The sequence below is a fragment of the Cervus canadensis genome, chromosome 3 (assembly GCF_019320065.1).
Source record: "Cervus canadensis isolate Bull #8, Minnesota chromosome 3, ASM1932006v1, whole genome shotgun sequence".
Classification (NCBI taxonomy): Eukaryota; Metazoa; Chordata; class Mammalia; order Artiodactyla; family Cervidae; genus Cervus; species Cervus canadensis.
Genome location: NC_057388.1, coordinates 47835303 through 47863049, shown reverse-complemented (window position 1 = coordinate 47863049; position 27747 = coordinate 47835303). Strand labels below are relative to the sequence as shown.

General features: G+C 38.6%; 1 protein-coding gene across 3 annotated transcripts in view; it reads left to right on the top strand.

Annotated features, from left to right (window-relative positions):
* CFTR (CF transmembrane conductance regulator) overlaps window positions 1–23734 on the top strand; it is a 191842-nt gene extending 168108 nt beyond the window's left edge. For all 3 annotated transcript variants that reach the window (XM_043463109.1, XM_043463107.1, XM_043463108.1), the window contains exons 24-27: window positions 7357–7446; window positions 17582–17754; window positions 18380–18485; window positions 22004–23734. In XM_043463109.1, the coding sequence (XP_043319044.1) occupies window positions 7357–7446; window positions 17582–17754; window positions 18380–18485; window positions 22004–22204 (570 nt within the window). In that variant the 3' untranslated portion in view covers window positions 22205–23734. The remainder of the gene's footprint in view (window positions 1–7356; window positions 7447–17581; window positions 17755–18379; window positions 18486–22003) is intronic.
* The last annotated feature ends 4013 nt before the right edge of the window (window positions 23735–27747 follow it).

The window sequence follows — 27747 nt, the reverse complement described above, 5'->3', positions numbered from 1 at the left end:
TTAGGAAGATTCCCTGAAGTAGGGCATGTCAACCCACTCACGTATTCTTGCCTGGAGAATCCCTTGGATAGAGAAGTCTGATGGGCTGTGGTCCAGAGGGTCACATAGAGTCAGACATGGCTGAAGTGACTTCGCATGCTATACATATACATATTTCCCTTCTGAGTCAAAACAAAACAATACTATTCTTAAAGATAAGTCATTCCTCCCACTTATTTAATCTAGCCTACATTTAGTAACTGCAGAAGCCAAATCCTTTTTTGCTTTTCATCTGACATCCAAACTAAAGCATGATGCCTGTTTCTGTGATGTGTGACCAGCTCCGAGTGTTCCACCCAGGCTTGCCATCTCATCTCCAGCTGAGTGGTTGAGGCGTGAGCTTCAGGGAAGAGATAAGTCAGGTGGTGAACGATGGTTCTCTCTTTGTTCTTCCTTGAGTCCCAAGTATTGCTCTTTGTAGTGTACATACATGACTTTAAATAAACATCAAATATTTGTACATTCTAATTTTCCTACTGGTGAACATTTTCTTGAAAGAGAAGCGGCAGATCATTGTGATTTATAGTTTCAGGGTTTTTTGTTTTTTTTTTTTGCTGCACAATCAGACCATGCCACCTTGGTCAAACCATATAACTTCTCAGGACCCTGGCTGTTTCATTCATACACCAGGGAAAGGACATAAGTGACCTCCAAGGACATCTCACCTTTAGAGATGATGAGTTTGTAGAAACACAAATTTCAGTAGTATAGAAAACAATAAGACACACACTGGCACCCCTCAGAAAACAAGTGAGTGCCAGACATTATTTATAAGATGAGAATGGCATGTTTGATTAACTGTATGAAATTGAATTCTGACTGAACCACTTTAATTTTTCTTTAAAGTTAAAATGAAAGTATTGATACTTTTTTTATGCTAGACTATAAACTGTAAACAAAAGACCTATAGAATTGGTCATGTCACATCATGTTTAGTCGCTTTAGTCATGTTCGACTCTTTGCAATCCTATGGACTGTAGCCCATCAGGCTTATCTGTCCATGGGATTCTCCAGGCAAGAATCCTGGAGTGGCTTGCCATGCCCTCCTCCTCCAGGGATTGAGCCCAGGTCTCCCACATTGCATGCAGATTCTTTACCATCTGAGTCACTAGGGAAGCATGGTATCAAATCTACTACATCTAAAACTTTTGGATGTCTGAAAGTGAAAAGTGAAAGTGTTAGGCACTCAGTTGTGTCTGAGTCTTTGCGACCCCATAGACAGTAGCCCGCCAGTCTCTTCTGTCTATGGAATTCTCCAGGCAAGAATACTGGAATGAGTAGCCTTTCCCTTCTCCAAGGGTTCTTCCTGACCCAGGGATCAAACCCAGGTCTCCTGCATTGCAAGCAGATTCTTTACCAGTTGAGCCACCAAGTCTTAGTCTAGCTTCAACAAATAACTTTCTTCCTTCATAATTTTGAATATGTATCTATTTTGCATAAAATTAATTAACATATAATATGTTGCCATATGTTTGATAAATATTGCATGTAAATTATCAGGCTACTGTGAAAAAAGGTGTACCTTTTCTCAAGCTGTTACAAAGAAACATTAAAGCTTTAATGGGCTGTTACTAGTATTCATTTAAAGTCACTGGGTTTTGGTAGCTATTCTTCCATAAGGAAGAAAAATAATATTTGCTGAACTCTATTGATATTTTCATAGTTTTACTTCTTATGTTCCCATCAGCCCATTTATTTATTCAGACAATATTTACTGAGCATACACCATGTGAGGCCTGTGTGCTGATGACGGGTTACATAGCAGTTATGGTCTAGGAGAAGAGTAAGACATTAAAAACAAAATGCTCATAATGCATATTTAATTTTATTAATAATATTCACTGTACCCTGTGAAAGTAAAGTATAGGTATTATGATATCCTATATTGAGGCACCTTATTTGGTTTTAAGCATCAGGAGGAATTCTCTGAGGAAGTGACATTGAACTTGAGACCTGAAAAATACAGTTGGCCATAGGAAGGAGACAGGAGATGAGATTCCCATGCAGGAAGCATAGAGTGTGTGAAGTGAACTGAGGAATTGAAAAAAGCCAGGTGGCTGGAGTGCAAAGGGAGTGGAGTGGACAAGGGCACTAGATGAGCCAGACACAGTGAAGGAGGTTGCACAATGGTGGGTCTGTAGGTCATCTTAAGGGTGCTACATTTGGCCCTGAATGTAATAGAAAACAGTTGAAGGTGTTTTTTTTTTTTAATTAAAAAAAGTTGTTCATTTTTGACCCTGTTGGATCTTCGTTACTGCATTCCACTTTCTCTAGACACGGCGAGTGGAGACTACTCTCCAGTTGCTGTTCATGGGCTTCTCATTGAGGTGGCTTCTCTTGTTGCAGGGCACAGGAGCTAGGGGATGCAGGCTTTAGTAGTTCCAGTATGTGGGCTCAGTAGTTGTAGCACACAGGCTTATTTTCTGTGAGGGATCTTCCTGGACCAGGGATCGAACCCATGTCCCCTGCACTGGCAAACAGATTCTTAACCACTGGACTACCAGGGAAGTCCCCACTGAAGGTTTTTTTAAAAAGGTTAATGACATGATCCAATTTATATTGATGGTGATTTCTTTGGTTTCTAAAGCAAGGAAATAGGAGGTTCTTACACTGTTCAGAGAATGATGCTGGTGGCTTGAACTATGTGGTAGCTGAAGCGATAGAGAAATAAATGGCTTTGAGTTTTATTGGGTAAACAATCCACAGGACTGATGATTAATTCTTTTGGGGATGATCAGGGAGAGAGATAAGTCAGGCATGACTCTGAATTTTGTGGATTGATAAAATGAAGGGCTTCCATGGTGGCCCAAATTGTTAAAACTCCACCTGCAATGTGGGAGACCTGAGTTCTGTCCCTGGGTTGGGAGGATCCCCTAGAGAAGGGACCAGCCACCCACTCCAGTATTCTGGCGTGGAGAATTCCTTGGACAGAGGAGCCTGGAGGGCTACAGTCTGGTTCAGTTCAGTTCAGTTACTGAGTTATGTCCAACTCTTTGCGACCCCATGGACTGTAGCACGCCAGGCCTCCCTGTCCATCACCAACTCCCGGAGTTTACTCAAACTCATGTCCATTGAGTCGGTGATACCATTCAACCATCTCATCCTCTGTCATCCTCTTCTCCTCCCGCCTTCAGTCTTTCCCAGCATCAGGGTCTTTTCCAATGAGTCATTTCTTCACATCAGGTGCCCAAACTATTGGAGTTTCAGCTTCAGCATCAGTCCTTCCAATGAATATTCAGGACTGATTTCCTTTAGGATGGACTGGTTGGATATCCTTGCAGTCCAAGGAACTCTCAAGAGACTTTTCCAACACCACAGTTCAGAAACATCAATTCTTTGGCACTCAACTTTCTTTATAGTCCAACTCTCACATCCATACATGACTACTGGAAAAACCATAGCTTTGACTGATGGACCTTTGTTGGCAAAGTAATGTCCTTGCTTTTTAATATGCTATCTAGGTTGGTCATATTTTTTTTTTCCCAAGGAGCAAGGTCTTTTAATTTCATGGCTGCAGTCACCATCTGCAGTGATTTTGGAGCTCAAAAAAATAGTCTCTCATTGTTTCCCCATCTATTTGCCATGAAGTGCAATGATGTTCATTTTCTGAACGTTGAATTTTAAGCCAACTTTTTCACTCTCCTTCACTTTCATCAAGAGACTCTTTCATTCTTCTTTGCTTTCTGCCATAAGGGTGGTGTCAATTGCATATCTGAGGTTATTGATATTTCTCCCAGCAATCTTGATTCCAGCTTGTGCTTCATCCAGTCCAGCGTTTCTCATGATGTACTCTGCATATAAGTTAAATAAGCAGGATGACAGTATACATCTTGATGGATACACCTTGATGTACTCCTTTCCTGACTTGGTACCAGTCTGTTGTTCCATGTCCAGTTCTAACTGTTGGTTCCTGACCTGCATACAGATTTCTCAAGAGGCAGATCAGCTGGTCTGGTATTCCCATCTCTTGAAGAATTTTCCAGTTTGTTGTGATCCAGACAATCAAAGGCTTTGGCATAGTCAGTAAAGCAGAAGTAGATGTTTTTCTGGAACTCTCTTGCTTTTTTGATGATCCAACAGATGTTGGCAATTTGATATCTGGTTCCTCTGCCTTTTCTAGATCCAGCTTGATCATCTGGAAGTTCATGGTTCATGTATTGTTGAGAATTTTGAGCATTACTTTGCTAGTGTGTGAGATAACTGCAGTTGTGTGGTAGTTTGAGCATTCTTTGGCATTACCTTTCTTTGGGATTGGAATGAAAACTGACATTTTCCCATCCTGTGGCCATTGTTGAGTTCTCCAAATTTGCTGCCATATTGAGTGTAGCACTTTCACAGCATCATCTTTTAGGATTTGAAATAGCTCAACTGGAATTCCATCACCTCCAGTAGCTTTGTTCATAGTGATGCTTCCTAAGGCCCACTTGACTTCACATTTGAGGATGTCTGGCTCTAATTGAGTGACCACACCATCATGATTATCTGGGTCTTGAAGGTCTTTTTTGTATAGTTCTTCTGTGTATTCTTGCCACCTCTTCTTACTATCTTCTACTTCTGTTAGGTCCATACCATTTCTGTCCTTTATTGTGCCCATCTTTGCATGATATGTTCCCTTGGTATCGCTAATTTTCTTCAAGAGATCTCTAGTCTTTCCTATTCTGTTGATTTCCTCTATTTCTTTGCATTGATCACTGTTCTACAGTCCATGGGTTTGCAAAGAGTTGTACATGACTGAGTGATTTCATTTTCAAAATAAAAGCACTATCTGTCAAAATGGAAAAGCCCAGAGGTAGAGTAGATTTTAGAAAATCAAAAAATGTGACATCTCCCCCATTTTATAGTAACAGTGAAACTTTAAAAGATTGGGTTCTTGTTCGTTGGCACACTTGCCAGGAAAGAGCTGTATTGTCGCAGCATCTGCACAAGGCACTCTGCCCTTAGCAAACTTCTGTATTTGCTTTGATGTTTTAATACTTTCAGCCTCTACCTGTGGTCCTCCAGAATGCTGGCATTTTTCCATTTGGCCAAAGTAAAATTTCATATTGTGCTTTTCCATTGGATACGTAAGTCCCCGTAAAAGTTACAAGGACACTGTAGCCCAAATAAAAACCCTTGAATCAGGTCCTGCATAGAAAGAGAAAGCTAAACTCTCAATTCACAGTGTAGGTACTGAGCCTGTGGCTTGAGGGATGGATAGCAGTGCTTGAACTGACAGTTGTGCTGCTGAGTGCGAATGGGCCCTTTGTGGACCCACTGGGCTGCTGCTGCCCAGCCTTTAATCTTTCCCAAGCTCCAGACCAGGAATCAAAACTGGTCTGCCCAGGACTTGAGGCATTTTGCCATGAATTTGAAGAGCACTCTAAAGGTTTGAATTCCAACTCTACAACTACTAGCTCAGTAACCTTGGGCAAGTCACTTAACTTCTCCCGACTGTGATTTCTTCGTGAACAGCAGTAAGATCTGTCTCATTAAATTTATATGAAGATAAAAAGAGACAACACATGTAAAGAGTCTTATCTGGCCCATGGTAAGCCAGCCATAGACTCTGTTGTAGCCTCTGAGTTCCTGGTAGAGATAACTTTAGTGAAGTGATGCACTGTCTGATACTTTGTAAACTCTTAACAGTTGTTATTTCACATCTTTATCAATAATGCTAGAAACTTTTATATAAAGAAAATATTAAAAGAAGGTATGTGAAAGACAGTAAATGGCAAAATTCCATCGGCAAGCCTTTGAACTTTAGATACTAAATAAGCCTGATTGCTTCAGTAATAAATTGACTGGCATTCTCAGAGCCACTTCTCTTTACTTTATCAGAATCTCTCAATAGCATACATTGTCTGTTCTCTTTAGCTTATTTGGGCATTACTTCCTTTTACTTGGGAGCTTGGAGGAGGATGTACAAAAAATATACCCATCACCTCCTATGAGCTCATGAGTCATATATTGTCTCTTATGTTCACTTCTGCAAAGCAGTGGAAGCGTCCCTTAGGAACTGATTTGATGCAAATTAAGAAATACCAGCATAATCTTGTTGCCTTCTGCAAAGGGTTCCTGAGATATTTGGCAACAACCTTGTTCCTTAAGCCATAAATTATGCCCCAGGGAATGAGGTCTCTCATAGGACTATCCTTGAACTTGACTGCCACAGCAAGGCACAGACACCATTCATCTGGGGCCAACTTACCTTCTGTAGTTCCTCACAGATCAGATGGGTGCTGAGCATTCTCTCTCAGTCTAAGGCAGCTAGTGAAAATTCAAAAAATTTGGTTAGCAGTTCTCCTGACTGTTATTAACCAAAGGCAAAAGAAAAAAGGTAAAGAAAAAATTTTCTGAACGTTAACATCAAAAGTATTTTTCAGTTCACCCATATATGCAGAGAGAGACCTAAATATTATTGTTGTTGTTGCATTTTCCAATGAGACAGTGATTTTCTTACATTTTTTCTTTATTCACATAGGCATTTCAGTAGACAGTGAGGTAGCAAGCAAGGGTGAGAGCTGTGCAGTGTTCCTTAACAGGAAATTAGGTTGTCAATTTGCCACCTCAGCATGATCCATCTCATCTGCCCCCCTTCCCTTTGTGACATGCAGTCAGTTACACAAATATTTGATTTTCATTCTTTCATTGATTTCTAAGTTGTAACCCTTTCCTGTGCCTGTCTAGGTACACGTTTGCCTTGGTTTATAGACCATATGAACATATGTGTTTGACTGTCTGTAAATTCAGACAGTTTCAAAATCTCTTAGGAAGCTAGGGTTATAAAAGAAATACAAGGAAAATACCGCAGCAAAATAAGAATTTTGTTCTAACAAGTTCATTATAACTCATAAACGTAATTTTTTTTTTTTTGGCTGCACTGCACGGTATGTGGAACGTCCCTGACCAGGAATGAGACTCGTGTCCCCTGCTGTGAAAATACAGAGTCTTAACCACTGAACTACCAGGGAAATCCTCATAAGCATAATTTTTAACTGTTTAATTTTACATTATATTTGCTTATAATAATATTGCTCTGAATAAAAAATTTTAATTTCCCACAACTTAAAGTGATCTCAATTTCTTTATCCTAAGGACATGGAAGTTAGATAAGTATTCACAAGGGGTTTCAGATGTAGCTGTAATATTTTATTTCTTTAAAAAAGATACCAAGCAAATATAAAAATTTTTTAAATTAAAACTGAGTGGTAAGTACATGGATATATCATTATTTTATTTTAAAATATTTTTTCTGTTTGGAATATTTCACAATAAAATAAGGGAAATATACAAAGATGTTTAGGTTATTCATGCTTTCCTCTTTTTTTGTTACTATAGAAAGTATTCATCTTTTCTGGAACATTTAGAAAAAACTTGGATCCCTATGGACAGTGGAGTGATCAAGAAATATGGAAAGTTGCAGATGAGGTAAGGGTGTTAACTGAAGTAATTTTGGAAAGGGTTGCTCATATGCACACAAGATTGGTTATCACAGCTGAGATCATTTTGCATACTCACCTTTGTGCATGTCGGTACACGTATGTGTGTAAATTTAAAATGGAAAACTCTAACACTCCTGGAGCACCCAACTCTTTGGATTAGACTTTTCCTCAGTGGTCAGTCAGGCTCCAGCGCCAGCATTACGTTAGCCTTCCTCCAGAGTGTGCATCACGGAGACATGAACTAGGAGAGACCTAGACACCTACACCAGGATTATTCACCATCCAGAGAAGCTTCTGTCCGTTCCTTCTCATCTGTTCCCCATCTGGGTTCTGAAGGTTTCCCAGCGCAAACAAAGCTTTGGTTTGATATGATACACTTCTCTGGAAAACACAGGTTTAGCAAAAGGGTGGTGATCGTTTGTGCTACGGTCTTCTCTGGAAGTCACCAGGAGTCAACTGCCTTCGGGAGCGCTGGTCATGAGCATCTCTATGCAAAATATGATACTAAAGGACCTAGATGTGGCATGCTGTGTTCTTTGAGGTCATTAGTACACTATAGGAAATACATGGTTTGAAATAGAATCTAAATTCCTGAATAACAACCTGTATCATAATGAAATAACAGCCTGTTTATAAGGAACAAGTGGTTCATTATAATTGAAGGTATGATACGGAGGAATTAGAGTTGGTGGAGAGCTTAAGTGGAAATCTTGGCTTGCTTGATAGACACTCTAGCTGTTAACTAATAATTCTTGAAATACAGGCATCGTATTTAAGAAAGGAGAACATAAGTTGTTCTAGTTTATCAAACTTGAGGTTTATGTCCAAAGATCTGAATGGTGCCCGACTACAGTTATGGGACTTAAGAACGCTAGATGCAAAGGCCTTCTTAGAGAACAACTTTATCCCACTGTTTCCAACATATTTGGAAATCTTTTTATTCCAAATTTTCTTTCCTTGTCTGCCTCCCTTCGGAGTTGATCTTGCCAGGAGCTTTGAAATGCCCATGAGTTTAAACACTTACCCATTGAATGTCTAACCTTAACATGCCCCTAATAAAATGCACTTAGATTAACCGTCTTCATTATCAAAGTTTCCTTATTACTGAACAAACAAGGGTTTTAAAGAAAACATTAACTAAATTGCAAGTGACACATTTTAAGGTCTTTGATGTGACTTCAGAGAATGAACTATAGGAACACAATGTGGTGGGAGAGAAACTTTGAAAGGAAGGCAGAAGACTTTATAAAATATGGAAATATTGCCAAGTCACAATAAAATTTACAGGAAATCAGGGTCATAAAAATAACCTAAAGTTTTAGAAAACATGGTTAAGATTTTTTTTAATCATTACAATTCTTTTAATGATATATATTTCAGACATTCTAATTATGTTACAATCGCTAACATATTTTCTTTTTTATGAATTTGAGAACAGTAATAGGTAAAATTCCATCAGCAAGTTTTATCATTTTGAAAGTTTTACATATTCAAATTTTGATTGTCATTGCCAAACTGCTACACAAAATAAGATATACTAATGATACTTCTAACAAATTTTCATTATTTACATGATAGGCAACTGAGAATACTCCTGACATTGGTTACTGATTATAATATACAAATTTAACTACCCACCAGAAAATGTTCAAAAGCTCTCAGAAAAAAAAAATACTCAAAATCACAGAAATTCTGTTCTCACAGAAGTATATATGGAAACATTAAAAAAATACATAGCCACTTAAACATTTTATATAAAAATTAACATTCTTTTAGATATAAATGAAGCAGGTTTCTACACATTTAAGCTTATAACTGAAATTCCATTTCCATTTTTTGTTCAAAAAGAAAAAAAGTAAAGCAAAGAATAGATGTTTAAATAGAAATTATCCTATCTATATCCCTCAAACTAATTTTACATATGTATGTGTATATACATTTACAATATGTTTATATATGCATATAAATTTTCAACCAGTACATTTATATGGTATAGCAAAATAACCATTACTTTACGTTAGCTATGAAAATAACTATGACTTAAATGACAATTCCCTTTTAATGCCTTCCTTTCTTCCTAAAGATAAAAATAAAATCCTTTGGGCATTTTTCTTCATTAAAAGTATACAACCTAATCTTTTCCTATGAGAATCTAACAGTCTGAAGACATGAAGACAATCTATGTATCCCCATGCCCAAAAACTCACTGCATACACACCAACTGTGATGATAGACCCAAGATGGCAGAGTAGAAGGTCAGGGGCTCATCGTCTCCTGTGAACTCCAAAATTACAACTCGCTGCTGAATAACCGTTGACAGGAGAATGAAGGATCTGCCAAAAAAGGATACCCCACATCCAGCAAGACGGCTGGAGGGGCAAAATTACATTTCGAATCAAACCCCATACCCACCGGAGATGCTTGGAGGGCTCAAACAAAACCTTGGGCTCACCAGGGGATGCCACAGAGTCTGAGCCAGACCTGTCTTTGAGTCTGAGTGTCTCCTGTGGAGGTATGGATCAGCAGTGGCCTGCCGCTGGGGCAGGGGCTCTGGATGCAGCAGACCTGGGTATAGCATAAGCACTTTAAATGCTAGTATAATGCAAAAATTTTACCTGTTTAGATTTTTATTTGATCAGCTCATATTTAGGTATATCTTTTTACTGGTCTTTTTAAAATAATCTGCTGTTCATAAAGTTGCTGCTGCTGTCTTTGTATTAATGTCATGTATTTGAGGAATATTGGTAAATTTTTGTTGAAGTAGCATTAGAATAGAGCACAGACAAAGCAGCAAAAGCCCAGAGAAGCAGAAACTACATTGGCTTACAAGTTATGGGGTCTGGGTTTAATCCTATATGGTTGATCCATACGCTTTGCCCAAATAGGACCATTTGGGGATGTGTCCATTACTCACCTGGACAGGAGACTGGGACGAAAGATGTCAACCAGGACTGGCCAGGGAAAACTGGGATTGAATATCATCTCATCTGGGCCTGTCTCTGACCTTAGTGTGACTCGTTTCTCTAGAGGTAGATGAACTGAGTTATAGCAGAGAGTTAACACTTGAATCTTATCCCAAGAGCACCTTCTTTGTAATTCCCCTTTCCCTGAAAGGGAAATCAAAAGAGCTCATGAAGACAATGTCAGGCCAAGAAATACTCTATTCCTACCTTGGATTTGGCCCTACACTCCAGGTGGGACCTTTGCACACCTGGACTGGATCATGTGAAGCCATGAGGAACATGCCTAGTTACAAACTCTAAGACTTGGGAGCAAAACTGGTGGTCAAAGCAGCTCTTTTACCCTTTGTGCCCTAGGCCCAGGCCTTCATCCTGGCATTGTACGCTTTATCATTCAATGGATGAATTTAAAGCAAGTCCAAGGGAGAGAAAGAGTTTTTGTCTATGACCTGGAACTATGAAAGAAGACTCTTGAGAGTCCCTTGGACTACAAGGAGATCCAACCAGTCCATCCTAAAGGAGATCAGTCCTGGGTGTTCATTGGAAGGACTGATGCTGAAGTTGAAACTCCAATACTTTGGCCACCTGATGCGAAGAGTTGACTCATTGGAAAAGACCCTGATGCTGGGAGGGATTGGGGGCAGGAGGAGAAGGGGACGACAGAGGATGAGATGGCTGGAAGGCATCACCGAATCAATGGACATGAGTAAACTCTGGGAGCTGGTGATGGACAGGGAGGCCTGGCATGCTGCGATTCATGGGGTCACAAAGAGTCGGACACGACTGAGCGACTGAACTGAACTGAACTGAAACCACTGAGGACCAGATAGTTCTCCCTAGGAGCCCTGACTACCAGCTGTGTAGACTAGGAGAATTTCAAAGGAGGCTGAATCTTGAGGGAGAAAAAAAAAAAAAAAATTAGACCCCTAACATTGTGGTCTAATAAATTGGTAGGGTTGCTATAAATTTTTAGGCTAGTATGTATAAGAGGCCCAGCCTAGGGCCTGGCAAGTAATAGTCAGTGAACATTAGCTATTATAGTCATGTTTTCATGTGGTCTTTACCTGGTTGTCTTTTATATGTTGCTGTTTGACAGAATCCTATTGTCTTACTTTACTTACTTTTCCTGGAAAATATCATGCATCTTCATAGCTCTAACTAATTCTTCTGTGCTAATGACTCCCAAATCTGCCTGTTCCCAGAGCTTCCTCACTGACGTTTTAGCATGGACAGGCATCTTATGTCCATAAGTGAGTTTCATAGCTGCACCACCCACACAGTTGTCTTGCATTTCCAGTCTCAGTGAATGGCATCACCAGCTGCTTGTTGCCCAAAGCCAAGATCTGGTGCTCATCCTTGACTCCCAATTTCTCTACCTGTCTCCACCTGTCAAAGGTGTTGCCTGCAAATATCTAGAATATATTCACTTTTCTTTGTCCCCATCTCACAACACCCCTCATTTCTTGTGTGGATTTTTGAAATAGACCTCTTTCCAGTTTCTCTCTTACTGGCTCCTTACAGTTCATTCTGCCCTTTGCAGCCCTGCATCTGATTGCTTGTTTCTCCCCTTCTTATTGCCTCCTTATTGCCTTTTAGACAAAGTCCACACTGCTCGTAGTTGATGTGATTTTGTCTCTGCCTGTCTCTAAACTCCCTTCGCAACTGCCCCTGCTTACCAGGATCCAGCTACACTGAATTTATTTGGTTCCTCTAAGGCACCTTGTGCTGTTTTGCAGAGGCTTTTTCACATGCTCTGTGGCTGGGACACCCTGCTAGCCCTTCACTACCTGCCCCTCCTCATCATTCAGGCCTCTACTTACACCTCACTTCTTCCCAGAAACCTGCCCCGATGCTCCGGTTATGAGGAGCCCTCCTAGGTGTCTCCTGTACCTCCATGCCTGTCACAGCTTTGTCCACACGAGAGAGAGATTCACGTCTTAACTTGTCCACTTCCCCATGGGCTTGTAAGCTCCTCGAGGGCAGGGATGAGTCTCTGTGGTGTTTCCAGAGCCTAGAGCAGTGTGGGGCATGTGGGTGGTGTTCAGTAAATATGGAATGAATGAATGAATGAATGAATGATGTGATTAGTTTATTTAAATGAAAAAAATAAATTGTTCATGTGTAGTGTGTCGTGAAGGCAGCCTTGTGATCCACACGGGTTTGCCATGAGCACGCTGAGCGTTGAGATGTCTTGAGGAGCTTGGCTGGGATGGGTGAGGGGTGCAGCTCCCTCCCTTGGTTTCTGGATCACAGACCCTTTCCCCACAGTGAGGTGCCCTGACATTGTCTATCATCTCAAGCTCCTTCACTGCAGTCTCAGTGTTACTCATTGTTATCCAAACTGACAGAATGGTTTTGGAATGGAGACTTTTTGGGAATTGTTTGCTCCTTAGATTGCTTATAAAATAGTTTCCTTCTTTACACATCAATAGTCAGGTAAGCTATTTTAGAGAGCAAGCTAAATAGCAGAAATAGTGGCCTTTTAAGTTGAAAATTTGTCCTGGAAGACCTGTAGAGTAGCAAAACAAAGGTCTAAAGGAGTTGACAGAGTCTATTTGTAACTACCTATCAATGGACTTCCCAGTCCAACTACACTTCACTTTCCTTTTTTTTTCTTTTCCATGTTTCCTTGTCACAAGAACAAACTCTTGCTCTATAATAACATTTCAGAGTGCAACAATTGCAAAAGTTGATACTTTGAAGAAAATGTCTGGTCCTTTTCAGACTGTAACACATTTTTTAGTTTGATGTGTCGCAAGATAAAATTTGTTCTTTGTAAATAGAAGTTTGGAAGTATGTATGATTTATCAGTTCAATCACAGAAAGCTGGCAAATGCTTTTTTCCTAATCTTTATATCCACAAACTGTGGATGCTTTAAGTTATTTGCAATGCTAAGTTGGAATGAAAATAATTAGAAACGTTGAGATTCCATATATTTAAAATTCACTTTAGTTTGAACAGACTAAGCTAAAGTTTATATTTGTTTTTAATCTATTGAAAAATGGTTTGTGGCAATGGTGTAAATAACATAGTATACGCACACACATATATGTGCATATGCATGTATGTAAGTATAGGTATTTATTTTTAAAGAATTCTGCTGTTAAAGATCACTAAATTATATGATTTCTGTAGCAAGTTCCCTTTCAGTCTTTTTTTTTTTTTTTCCCCAATAGCACTTTTCTCTTTGAGCAGTTATTTCCCACTTGTTAGTTTTCTCCCCATTTGAACCGTGAGTTCCTTCAAGGCAGGGCTTGGTGTTATTCATCTTTGAATTCCCAGGTCTGCCATAGTACCTAGGATTTAATAAACTCCCATTAAGAGTATATTAAGGAATCTATTACCTAGCACCAAAAAAAATCATGAGGTTAATTTAAGCCATTCTTATCGGCATGTGGAGTTGGTAATAAGAGCTTTGTATCTTTTCAAAACTAATTACTAGTCTGTCTTGCTTCCTATTTTCTCTCTAAAGCCTATCACCATATCAGGCAGGAAATAGGTAATTAGTATATTAAATATTCACTGACTTCAAATTTAAAGATTTACTAACTTAGGTTCACCTTTCTCTAGTGAATATGGTTTTAAAAGATTTTTTACTATACTTGGTAGGGAGTTAAACAGTGAGATAGAAATGTGGCAAAATGCACCCTGGATTGGTCTGCCTCTCTGTCACTCATTGCATAGTTTTGTTCTCTATAACAGTGCTATATATTTAGGTACTTGTTTACTGTGTTAAGTTCCATTTGGGTAAAAACTACAGACTTTGTTCAGCTCTTTGTCACAGAAAAGTACAAAGTATAACTCACTAAAGTAGCTTTCCCAGTGTGGCCTTAATAGATGAGGGTATGAGTGGTGTGAATCTAAAAAGGGAGAATACATACTGTGAAACATTCTTAGCAAAGTCCTAACCCTGTTACTAGGGGCATGGTGTAAATCGTTAGTATTGTAATACTTCCTGCTAACTTGCCTTCTACGGTAACTTACAAAGGGGAAATCTTACAAATCATGCTGTCATATCTGTGAAGTGTTTCAGTGACCAGGCCCATGACTCGGAATTCCCCAGGTTGTAACAATACTAATACTTAGGGTGGATTAGGTGCTTACCCTGTGCTACACTCTGTGGCAAGATCTTTCCACAAATTATCTCATTTAATCCCCATTATAATCCCCATTATAATCTATCCTATTATTTTCCCCATATTTTCCCAGTGAGTTAGGTGAGACTTCCAGTAACACAGTTGACATCGTCAGCAAGGGAGTGGTGGAGTGCAGACTGAAAGCTACTTGTGTGTGACTTCGAAGTTCTAGTATTTTATCAGTAGTTTTCTTGATGCTTAATTTGACTTTTAAAAAATTCCCCAATATTTCTGATTCATCTGAAGAAAATACTGACTTACAGTGTTAAAAAAATCTCCTTATTTTATACTTTTTAAAAAGAGGTTTTATAGAATCTTAAAAATGAGAAAACGGAGGTATGCAGATGAAGTGACTGGTCTTAGGTCATGGTCTATATTGGCAGAGCTAAACCTAGCACCATTTACCATTTGTCATTCTTCTTTAGATTTGGATGTTTTAAAATCATTCATCAAAGCCGTGTTTGTCTTGTTGGGTCAGCATTCTAGGGGCTCAGTGCACATTTGTTGAACAAATGGATTGTATGTGTTGAGGCTGGCAGTGAGTCCAGCAAGGGCACTGAGCATGTGTCTTTATGCTCAGAAAGCTGACAGTCTAACAAGGGAACTTGCACCCATGCTTTTGGGACTGTGTGCCCGACTGATCTGGCAGCTGACCAGGACTATTTGGAAGGGTACTCCATGCTAAGCTATGGCACAGACCTGAGAAGGTCAAGGTGTAGAGGGAGCTATAAGCTGTGCGTTTGGTGCTACTGGAAGTAAAGGTAGAGAGGGCTGGGTTCTGAGTGCCTTGTCTGCCGTGTGATAGAGTTCAGTTATTCTGTCAGAACAGCCACTGTAGGTTTTAAAACAGAGAAACCATAGGGTCAAACCTCTATTTTAGAAGGGTTCCTGTGGGGTTTTGGGGTGACAAATCAACTTGAGATCTATAGCATGAAGCTTAAGGATAATAATGGCCTGGATTCAGTTGTTACTCAGTTTAGGGTTAGTGAGAATGAGTAAGATTAAGAAGTATTTGAAAGAGGCCTGGGGCTGGAGATAAAGGTGAAAAATCATTCGCTTATCAATGGTAGTCGAGACCCTAAGAGTGAATGAGATCTCGGAAGAAGTGTTTGGAGAGCTGGCAATAAGGAAAACTAATATTCAAGGGACAGGAAGAGGGAGAGTTACCTACACATGATAATAGGTAGAAATGGTTGGAGAGGGTGTGGTTTCTCATAAGCCAAGGATTAGATGTTTGAAGAAGGGGAAAAATGTTCTGTGGTCTCAGGCAGTAGAGACAATAGATGTGCACTCATTGTTTAAGATTTCTAGATGACAAAAGGGTAAATATTAAATAATAGCTAAAGGAAAAGCTGGAGGCAAGTGAGGGAGGGATTTGTTTTTGTTTTAAGAAGGGAGAGATGTAGCAGGTTCACAGGCTGAAGCCAATGAAAAGCGCAAGCTGAAGAGAGAAAGAACCCAAGTCCTCCAGCTCCTCACTCAAGAGAGCCCTCATTCACATTCTCAGCTATTCAGATCCCAAATTAGCTTTATGTTTAAAGCTACTTTAAGAATACCTTAAAGGTATTCTTTCAGAATACCTCAGAGTAGTCCCCTTTGTCTAATGAATGTGTTTACATTCCCTGCCTTCTCAGAAACTTTTCAAACATTGATGAATTCTCACAGAATGAGGCTGCTTTAAAGAGAAATCCAGTCAAGGAGTATTGTCTACAATACATATCATGGGCACATAGTTAATATTTACTGAACAAACACAGTGATGTGGGCCATCTCTGACTTCATCACTGAACTCATGCGAGTCTGTCTTAGGCCATATCTCTTTCTGCCTATATTACAGGTAGGTGAGAACATATCTCACCTCCCAATACTAAATCTCAAACTTCCCAAGGGCAGGATATAATAATTTATGTATCTCTTTAGCTCTCAAGTACTCAGCAACACTTGGCAAAAATATGTCAATTCACATTTATTTGAATAAGTGATATGATGAGGGAAGATTTCATTTTTGTTTTATTTTGAAAGAATGGATTTCTGTATCTCATTTGCACTTTAAGCCAATTTTTTTTCTATCTAGCTTAAAAAAAAAAAGCCATTGACCCTAACAGAATTCTCATATTCTACCCTAATATCTAGGTACCTTTAAATCTCCAGTTATACACTGCTAGTTTTTGGGGGGGTTTTTTGGCTGTACTGTGCAGCCTGTGGGATCTTAGTTCCCCAACCAGGGATTGAACTCATGCCCCCTGCAATAGAAGATTGGTTTCCTAACCACTGGACACCAGTGAATTCCCAATATATCACTATTTTACATCCAGTTACTTTTACCTCATAGTTTGATCACTTTCTTAAAGTCAGTTTTTTGTTGTTTTTTTTAATTAATTATTTTAATTGGAGGCTAATTACTTTACAATATTGTAGTGGTTTTTGCCATACATTGACATGAATCAGCCATGGGTGTACATGTGTCCCCCATCCTGAACCCCCCTCTTCCTTCCCTCCCCATTCCATCCCTCAATGGCTTGCCAGCTGATTTTTTTAGTGCTGCATTTCATTTTCTATTATGGTAGAGCAGAGAATGGAAGGTGGCATAAAGGACTCTGTTAGGATAGAGTAACTGCATTCTATATATATTATCTTTTCTTTATTATTATATTATCGTATCTTCAACTGTGTTTACTTATCTGTGTATGTCTTTATAATCCCTGAACTTTGCCAGTCATCATCTCTTTAAACCCTATTGCATGACCTGGCACAGAATAGGAACTCACTGAAAATCTCATGAAAGACAAAGTACAGAACTGAAATATTCTGTAGACCAGTGATTTAGAACTGCCAAGATTATACAGTCTTTTGTTCAATTAAAGCCAAGTAGCAAGAATGGTGGTGGTAGAGGGGAGTTGGTATGAAATTTAAACTTTTAGAACTCCTGTGTGTCTTTTCAGATTGTCAGCCTCTTAAATGTTTTTAACCCTGTAGTACGTGAACTACCCCTCCTAAGCATAGCGTTTTCCCTCTTTTCTGCAGGTCGGACTCAGATCTGTGATCGAGCAGTTTCCTGGGAAGCTTGATTTTGTCCTTGTGGATGGGGGTTGTGTTCTAAGCCACGGCCACAAGCAGTTGATGTGCTTGGCCAGATCTGTTCTCAGTAAAGCAAAGATCTTGCTGCTTGATGAACCCAGTGCTCATTTGGATCCAATGTGAGTTTCAGAATTCCTGTCATTTACTAATACAGGGAGGAGAATGAATCATTGAGACCTATTTCATATTGACACAAATTTCCATCAGGCTGTCATGTCTGCAAGCAGACCACCCTCTAGATACAAAGTAATTGCCCAATAGAAAAATTACCACTTGACATGAGTACAGGTACTTATTTTCCAGTATAAGAGCTATGTTTTCTCTTCTAAGTATAATTTTAGAATTTCATACAAACTCTTCCCCCTTATCATTACATGGTGAAATATTTAGTTACACAGGTGTAATTGAATCCTTATGGTTTTCCTTACTATCCCATTTATACCACAAAACAAAGGAACTACTAGTGATTATACATAATTAAAAACATATTTATTTGGGAAATTTTTTTCAAGCTTTGTGAAATTTTTTCCCAAATATTTGTCCTATTTATTTATGAAAACTTAGAATCTATGCTATGGTTGGAAACTAGATTGTAGCTGACTCTGTCTCTCAACATTATGTTAAAAGGATTCAAGAAAAGAGAAGTAATTTAAAGAATTAAATTGATAGAACAATAGGTCTGTTATCAAGGATAGAGACAGGTTATTAATGTTGTGTGGTATTATATATATTTTTTTTCCCTAGAACATACCAGATCATTCGAAGAACCCTAAAACAAGCATTTGCTGATTGCACAGTAATCCTCTCTGAACACAGGATAGAAGCAATGTTGGAATGTCAACGATTTTTGGTGAGTGTTTATAATTTACCTTAGATTTTATCTCTCCTTTGATTCTCGATAACAATCTTCTATGTGATCATTCCTGTAAGTCACAGCAATGTACAAACTCTTCCTTATAACACGTGTCACACAACCATCCAGCTTTACTCCAAATACCTACCTGCCCAAGTTTCTCACTTTGGTCTGAGCAACAAGGTGAGGTTGGAATTCAGCAAATCTAAAATAGCAGCTTATCACTAAGTTACATTAATAAATTAGAATATCTATACTTATTGAGTCTTTTATTTGGGGATTAAGTAATAGAAAAGACTAAGTCCCAATGCTTTCAGAACCTAAATCTCCCTTGGATGTGGTCCAGGCCAGGCCTGGATTGTCTTGCAGTCTGATGTATGATTTCAATGCAGATGGCGAAAGGTTTATTTCATTTTTAGCCATTATGTGGAACTCATCTTTGTGCCTCTCCCAACCATGTTCTCTTTGTGCTTTCAAAACTGCCACAGATTCTTTCAAGTGATGTGTACAAATTCCTTTGGGTTTAGTCAGAAGGAAACTCTGGGGATGATATACCACATCATTTCTTTTTTTTTTTTTTCTTTCATTTGTTTTTATTAGTTGGAGGCTAATTACTTTACAATATTGTAGTGGTTTTTGTCATACATTGACATGAATCAGCCATGGATTTACATGTATTCCCCATCCCGATCCCCCCTCCTACCTCCCTCTCCACCCGATCCCTCTGGGTCTTCCCAGTGCACCAGGCCCCAGCACTTGTCTCATGCATCCAACCTGGGCTGGTGATCTGTTTCACCCTAGATAATATACATGTTTCGGTGCTGTTCTCTCGAAACATCCCACCCTCGCCTTCTCCCACAGAGTCCAAAAGTCTGTTCTGTACATCTGTGTCTCTTTTTCTGTTTTGCATATAGGGTTATCATTACCATCTTTCTAAATTCCATATATATGTGTTAGTATGCTGTAATGTTCTTTATCTTTCTGGCTTACTTCACTCTGTATAATGGGCTCCAGTTTCATCCATCTCATTAGAACTGATTCAAATGAATTCTTTTTAATGGCTGAGTAATATTCCATGGTGTATATGTACCACAGCTTCCTTATCCATTCGTCTGCTGATGGGCATCGAGGTTGCTTCCATGTCCTGGCTATTATAAACAGTGCTGTGATGAACATCGGGGTGCACGTGTCTCTTTCAGATCTGGTTTCCTTGGTGTGTATGCCCAGAAGTGGGATTGCTGGGTCATATGGCAGTTCTATTTCCAGTTTTTAAAGAAATCTCCACACTGTTTTCCATAGTGGCTGTACTAGTTTGCATTCCCACCAACAGTGTAAGAGGGTTCCCTTTTCTCCACACCCTCTCCAGCATTTATTGCTTGTAGACTTTTGGATAGCAGCCATCCTGACTGGCGTGTAATGGTACCTCATTGTGGTTTTGATTTGCATTTCTCTGATAATGAGTGATGTTGAGCATCTTTTCATGTGTTTGTTAGCCATCTGTATGTCTTCTTTGGAGAAATGTCTGTTTAGTTCTTTGGCCCATTTTTTGATTGGGTCATTTATTTTTCTGGAATTGAGCTGCAGGAGTTGCTTGTATATTTTTGAGATTAATCCTTTGTCTGTTGCTTCATTTGCTATTATTTTCTCCCAATCTGAGGGCTGTCTTTTCACCTTGCTTATAGTTTCCTTTGTTGTGCAAAAGCTTTTAAGTTTCATTAGGTCCCATTTGTTTATTTTTGCTTTTATTTCCAATATTCTGGGAGGTGGGTCATAGAGGATCCTGCTGTGATTTATGTCGGAGAGTGTTTTGCCTATGTTTCCTCTAGGAGTTTTATAGTTTCTGGTCTTACATTTAGATCTTTAATCCATTTTGAGTTTATTTTTGTGTATGGTGTTAGAAAGTGTTCTAGTTTCATTCTTTTACAAGCGGTTGACCAGTTTTCCCAGCACCACTTGTTAAAGAGGTTGTCTTTTTTCCATTGTATATCTTTGCCTCCTTTGTCAAAGATAAGGTGTCCATAGGTTCGTGGATTTATCTCTGGGCTTTCTATTCTGTTCCATTGATCTATATTTCTGTCTTTGTGCCGTACCATACTGTCTTGATGACTGTGGCTTTGTAGTAGAGCCTGAAGTCAGGCAGGTTGATTCCTCCAGTTCCATTCTTCTTTTCTCAAGATTACTTTGGCTATTCGAGGTTTTTTGTTATTTCCATTACGCTTTTTTTTCTGTCGAAAATAATTGGTGGGTAGTTAATAGGAATTATTGAATCTTTGGTAGAATAGCCATTTTCAATATTGATTCTTCCAATGAACACGGTATGTTTCTCCATCTGTTTGTGTCCTCTTTGATTTCTTTCATCAGTGTTTTATAGTTTTCTATGTATAGGTCTTTTGTTTCTTTAGGTAGTTACTCCTAGTATATTCTTCTTCTTTGCAATGGTGATGGTTTGTTTCCTTAATTTTCTCTTTCTGTTTTTCTCATTTTAGTGTATAGGAATGCAAGGGATTTCTGTGTGTTGATTTTATATCCTGCAACTTTACTATATTCGTTGATTAGCTCTAGTAATTTTCTGGTAGAGTCTTTAGGGTTTTCTATGTAGAGGATCATGTCATCTGCAAACAGTGAGAGTTTCACTTCTTCTTTTCCTATCTGTACCACATCATTTCTATGAAGAATTTTGAGGCTCCTCGAGGTAAATGTTTTTCTTAATGAAGGATGGTTATTACCATTATTATTACTAAGCTTCAAGTGATAAATTAGGGGCCGACTCGCAACCTCTTGCCCAGCCGTGATCAGGTTCAGCTTGAACATGTGAAGGAGGCGCAGTAAACTCATGCATGTGGTGGTTTAGTCCCTAAGTCATGTCTGACTTTTTGCGACCCTATTGGCTGTAGCCCGCCAGGCTCCTCTGTCTGTGGAATTTCTCAGGCAAGCATACTAGAGTGGGTTGCCATTTCCTTCTCCAGGTTATCTTCCTGACCCAGGGACAAACCTGGGTCTCCTGTATAGGAGGCGGTCTCCTGAATTGCAGGTGAATTCTTTACTGACTGAGCCACCAGGGAAGCCCAAACTCAGGCATACCCTGACCAATTCCAAATTATTAAGTTTTAAATCCACTGTTGAAGACATCCAACTCTTTATGGTGCTGTGGACTTAACAGTTATTTTTAAGGTTAATACATCAGGGATCTAACATAAATAATTCTTGTTTTCAAAGCCCACTTAGTTCCTCTAAAGTTCTCTGAAGAAGCACATTGTTTAGTACTGTACCAATTAAAAAAAAAAAATCTTTCAGCTTCTAAGTAGAAAATTACAGCTAATATCACAAGTGGTAGAAGCTCTCTAAAGCAAAAGGACGCAGCAGTGAGATGAACAGCCCCTGACTTTTCAAACCATGAGCCTCTGGATACTGTGTTCTTTCTGGCTTTCCTCCTCCTCTGAGCTGCTGCCGCTCTTGTCTTGCTGTGGCCCGCCCTGCCTCCTTGTCCAAGATCTCACTAACGGCCACTTCCCTAGGTCATAGAGGAGAACAAGGTGCGGCAGTATGACTCCATCCAGAGGATGCTGAGCGAGAAGAGCCTCTTCCGGCAGGCCATCAGCCCCGCAGACCGCTTGAAGCTCTTGCCCCAGCGGAACTCGAGCAGACAGAGGTCTCGGTCTAATATCGCTGCTCTGAAGGAGGAGACCGAAGAAGAGGTGCAAGAGACAAAGCTCTAGAGAGCAGAGCGAATGTTTGCCTGGGACCTCCACACATGGGAGTTGAAGGGAAAAAGTTTCTGCTTCAGAAAACAAGGAGGAATGATTTTTTTTTTTTTTTGGAAAAAAGAAGAAGAAGTGTGGGTAAGAGGAATTAAGGACACTCCCCTGGGTCTGGATCCATGGCTTCCTGGCAGTGGTCAAATTATGTGACAGGTACTTCAAATCCTTGAAGATTTACCACTTGTGTTCACCAGTCAGCCTTCCCTGAAAACTTTTCCCTTTGGTGGTCACTGAAAAAGTGGCTGTAAACGTCAGCCAGATTAATCCTTCAGTTTACTGTTTAGTCAGACTTACTCGTTTGTAATAGTAGAGAAGATCTGTAATTATACTATTTAGAGATACAACTAAGTAGTGCTAACTGGAACTTGAGTGGCTTCTCTCAGTTTATATACCTTCTTCTCTACTTTCTCCATGGTATTTAAAAACACAGCTAGATTGTCTATTAAGGATTCAGACAGTCCTATTTCCAAGCAAGGAATGGAATACTGTGAGAGGCTCAAGGCAGCACATCAAATATGCACCATGCAACATCTAAGTGTCAGGAGACACTAAGATCTTAGTGTCAGGAGACAGAACTTCCCAGTCCTGGAAATCAGGCTTAGTACTGCTCAGCAATACCCAAATCCAAATAATTTAGACAATCAGAAAACATCCCTTAATTGAGATATGGGCTGTTACAGTCCCATGCAGGGAACAAAGATGTAGCTCCCTTGATTTGGCAGTGCACGGTTCTGCTTCCAGAAAGTAGCAAACTTATAAGATATCTGAACTGAAGGATGGCTGGAAAAATGCTTTAATGCGTATTGGTACAGGAAAACCCTTCATACCACAGAAGTTCCAGGTACAGAGTGTGCAGGCAGAAAGACTGTGGGCGCTCCATGTAGATGTACATGAAATTCAAAATCTAGGTGTAGAGAGGGCGATGTGTGTTTTCAGGCTACCTATGTGCACTTCATACTGTACATACCGAGCGGGAGAAATAATGGGCACACTGAACACTGAAGAGTCAATCGTGAATTAGTTTTATATTCTTCTGTTTTATAGTTTTGTGATGCAAATGAAATTTTCTCTAGAAAATATTTATTTTAATAATGTTTCAAGCTCATATATAAATGGCTGTATTTTAAGAATGATTATATTATGAATTATATTTGTATAAAAGAATTTTTATATTTGAAATGTTGACTTTTTATGGCACTAGCTATTTTTATGATACATTACATTAAAACTGGGATGGGAGGAAACCTTGGGGGAATATTGAGGGGATATTGACCAGGGTTTATGAATTATGCTGTTGCACACACCTGTGTGATTCCCAGCCCACATGCTGGTTCCATCTTAGATGCAGTTCTAAGAAAATGGTACCACAAAATCTGACCACCCCTATCAAGAATACACTGCCTTCTCAACTCCACACTAACCATTAAGATTGCATTCTATTTATTATGGTAAGGGAATATCATGTGTCAATAAAATCCATATATTTGTGTGAAACTTGGCTGTTTTCAGATGTTTTCATTAGTTATGTCTCATTGATCTCTTCAGTCTCTAAAGATTATGGAACACAGAATATTCATCTTTCTTTTAGATACAGCTTCTTGAGAATCCCAAGTGCAGTAAGATAGTCTAAAACATTATTTCTGTTTTTAAATTGTGGTGAAATATACATAACCTAAAATTTACTATTTTAAAACCATTTCTCAATGTACAATTCAGCAACTAAGTATGTTCACATTGTTGGAAATCGTCATGATCCATTCACAGAAATGTTTTCATTTTGCAAAACTGAAGCTCTGTAACCATTAAACCTAACTCCCTATTTATCCTTTCCCTCAGCTCCTGGCAGCTACCATTCTATCTTTGGTCTCTCTGAATTTAACTACTCCGAATACTTCATATGAGTGCAATCATTAGTATTTGTCATTTTATGACTGGCTTATTTCACTTAACAATGTCTTCAGGAGGGTTTTTCATGTTGTAGCATATGTCAGAATTTTAAAGGCTGATTAATATTCCATTGTAGGTTACTGGGTTGGCCAAAAGTAAAACTTTCTTCAGTTTTAGGTAAAAATAAGACACATTTTTCATTTTCACCAAGAACTTGATTGAACAGTGTATTCACCGTTTTGTTCCGCTACCTTCTGCCATTTTTCAGGCAACTTCATTATTCCGTCTTCCCAAAACGTTTTATCTTTTTGAGCAAAGAACTATTCCAGGTACCTTTTACAGTCTTCCAAGGAATTTTTTGCCATAAAGAGAATTGTGTAAAGACCAAAATAAATGGAAATCTGAAGTTACAGTGTCTGATGAATACAGTGGATGAATACGGATTCCCAGTCAATCTGTAACAGTTTTTGTCTGATTGTCAAAGAAACATGCAGCCTAGCATTATCCTGGTGGAAGAGCATGTGTTTTCTGTTGGCTAATTCCAGATGCTTTACGTTAAATGCTGCTTTCAGTTTGTCTAATTGGGAGTAGTACCTGTTGGAATTAATAGTTTTGTTTCCCAAAGGAACTCATTATAGAAGACTCCCTACCAATCCCTTCTTTGGGATCACCTTCTTTGGATGAAGGCTGGCCTTTGTTGTGTTTGGTGGTGGTTCATTTTGCCCCATGATCTCTGCTGTTCCACATTATTGTACAGTATCCATTTTTCATCCCCCATCACAGATTGTTTTTAAAAGGGATCTTTTGTTACCTTTAAGTAGAGAATAGCATATGGAAATATGGGCGAGAAGGTTTTTTTGCTTAAATTATCTGGGACCCAAACATCAAAGTGATGAACATAACCACGCTGGTGCACAAGATTTTCAGTGCTTGATTTGGATATTTTGGATATTTGGATATGTTGGCTATCTCCTGTGTGGCATAGCATTGATCTCAGTGTCTTGATTTGATCACTGTCAACTTCAACTGGTCTACCCAACTGTGGAGCACCATCCAACAAGAAATCTCCAGCATGAAACTTCACAAACCACTTTAGCCATGTTCAACCAGTCACGGCACCATCTCCATAGACTGCACTAATCTTTCTTTGTGTCTCAGTTGTGTTTTTTACCTTTCTTGAAATAATAAAGCATAATATGCTAAAAATACTGCTTTTTTATTCCATCGTCAATATTAAAATGGCTACTCAAAAATTCACCAATTATGGTAAGTTTTTTTTTTCTTTAATGCACATTGATAGTACAGCTGAAGCAACACAATCTTAAAATGTTTTCAAATGAAGTTAAGGACAACTAAGCATTACTAGATAGTCAATTTATAGAAAAACCCAAACAAATTTTTGGCCAACCCAATGCATATATATGACATTTTGCTCTCTCCATACATTTGTCAATGGACCCTTAGGTTGCTTCCATCTTTTGACTATGTTGGATGATGCTTTTATGAACATGGTTGTACAAATATCTACTTAACGTCCCCACTTTCATGACTGAGGACACTTCTTAGCTTATTTCTGTTTTAAAATGTAGACTTATAGAATAAAAATTATATATAATACGTATATATATTCCATAACAGTTCATTTATTTCTTTGAAAGTTTATTCAGTGAGCAGTAGTTATTTTTACTACTTTCTTGACAAGTGAGCAAATCTCATCAAAGAAATAGCATTTCTACACTAGAACCTAGGTGGCTTTCTTTGTCCAAATCCCTGTTGTTCATTGATGAGGCTTCTTGGGGCCCCTTTTCTTCTTTGCAGAGTTTCATTATGAAAGATGCAGGTGCCATTATGTGGTAGATGGGCTGTAGATCCCTACTGAGTGCTGCAGCCTCCAACTCTGTTTTCTTACTGGGAGAAAAAAATTTTATTTTCACATGTGACCCCAAGAAGGAAGTGTCAGAGCATGCTCTATTCTAGTTTTTCAAGTTCAGGTATTTAAATTAATAAACTTTATTTTTTAGTACAGTTATAAGTTCACAGCAAAATTGAGAAGAAAGTAGAGTTCCTGTAACACCCCCCACCTTCTCCAGCCTTCCCCACTCTCAACATACTACACCAGAGTGGTACATTTGTTACAATCAACACATCATTATCACCCAAAATCCAGTGTTTACATTAAGTTTCATTCTTGGTGAACCCTTATTTCTTCCTTCCTCCTTACTAAGCTCTGTTAACCAATGATCTTTTTATTCTTTTCATAGTTTTGCCTTTTCTTGAATGGTACATAATTGGAACTATACAGTATGTAGCCTTTTCAGATTGACTTCTCTTACTTAGTAATTGTGTTTGTTTTCTCCTTCAGATTTAAAAGCCATATCTTCTCATGGCTTGATATTTCATTTTGGTAGAGAATAATATTCTGTTGTCTAGATCTACCACCATTTACTTATCCATTCACCTAATGAAGGATATCTTGGTTGAGTTCAACTTCTGGCAATTATGAATAAGCATTCCTGTGCAGCTTTTTGTGTGGAAAGAACTTTTCAAGTCCTTTGGGTAAATACCAAGGATCTTGTGGTAAGAGTATATTTTATTTTGTGAGAAACCTTTAAACTGTTTTCCAAAGTGGCTATACCATTTTGCATTCCCACCAGTAATGAATAGGAATTCTTGTGTCTCTGAATCCTCACCAGCATTTGATGCTGTCAATATTTGGAAATTTGGCCATTCTAATAGATGTATACTTTTATCTTGTTGTTTTAATTTGTATTTTCCTGATGACGTATAATGTTGAAAATTTTTCATATGCTTATTTGCCATCTGTTTATCTTCTTTGGTGTGATGTCTGTTCAGGTCTTTTGCACATTTTTAAATTGGGTTGTTCATGGGCTCATTGGTGAGTTTTAAGAGTTTTTTGTATACTGTGGATAAAAGTCCTTTATCAGATGTATCTTTGCAAATGTTTGCCTTTATTAATTCATTCTCTGATGCTCTTCTTTTTTTCATGTAGATCTGAGTTTCTGGCATGTGTTCCTGAAGAACTTCTTTTTAAAGTTTCTTTCAAGGTAGGTCTACTGGCAACAAATCCCTCAGTTTTTGTTTGTTTCACACTGTTTTCATTTCTCCTTTACTTTTGTATGTTAATTTTGCAGGGTACTGAATGCTAGGTTTTGGGGGGTTTTTTGTCAATATTTTAAATGATAATATTTCACCCCACTCTTGCCTGCATGGTTTCTGAGCAGTAATTCTTATTCTGAGCACATGTAATTCTTATCTTTTCTCCTTTTAGGTATAGTGTATTTTCCTCTTCTTTCAAGTTGTTTACTCTGTGTTTTATTTTCTTCAGTTTGAATATGATGTGTAGGTGTGAGGTTTTGAGGGGCATCAATCCTGCTTGGTGTTCACTGAGCTTCCTGGATTGTGGTTTGGTGTCTGACATTAATTTGGGGGAATTTTTCTGTTGTTATTGCTTCAAATGTTTCTTTTGTTTATTTCTCTCTTTTTTCTTCTGGTATTCCTACTGCAGATATATTACACCTTATGTAGTTGTCTCAAATTTCTTGAATTTTCAGGGGTTTTCTTCCCCTATGTTTTTCTTTTTTTCTTTTTTTTTT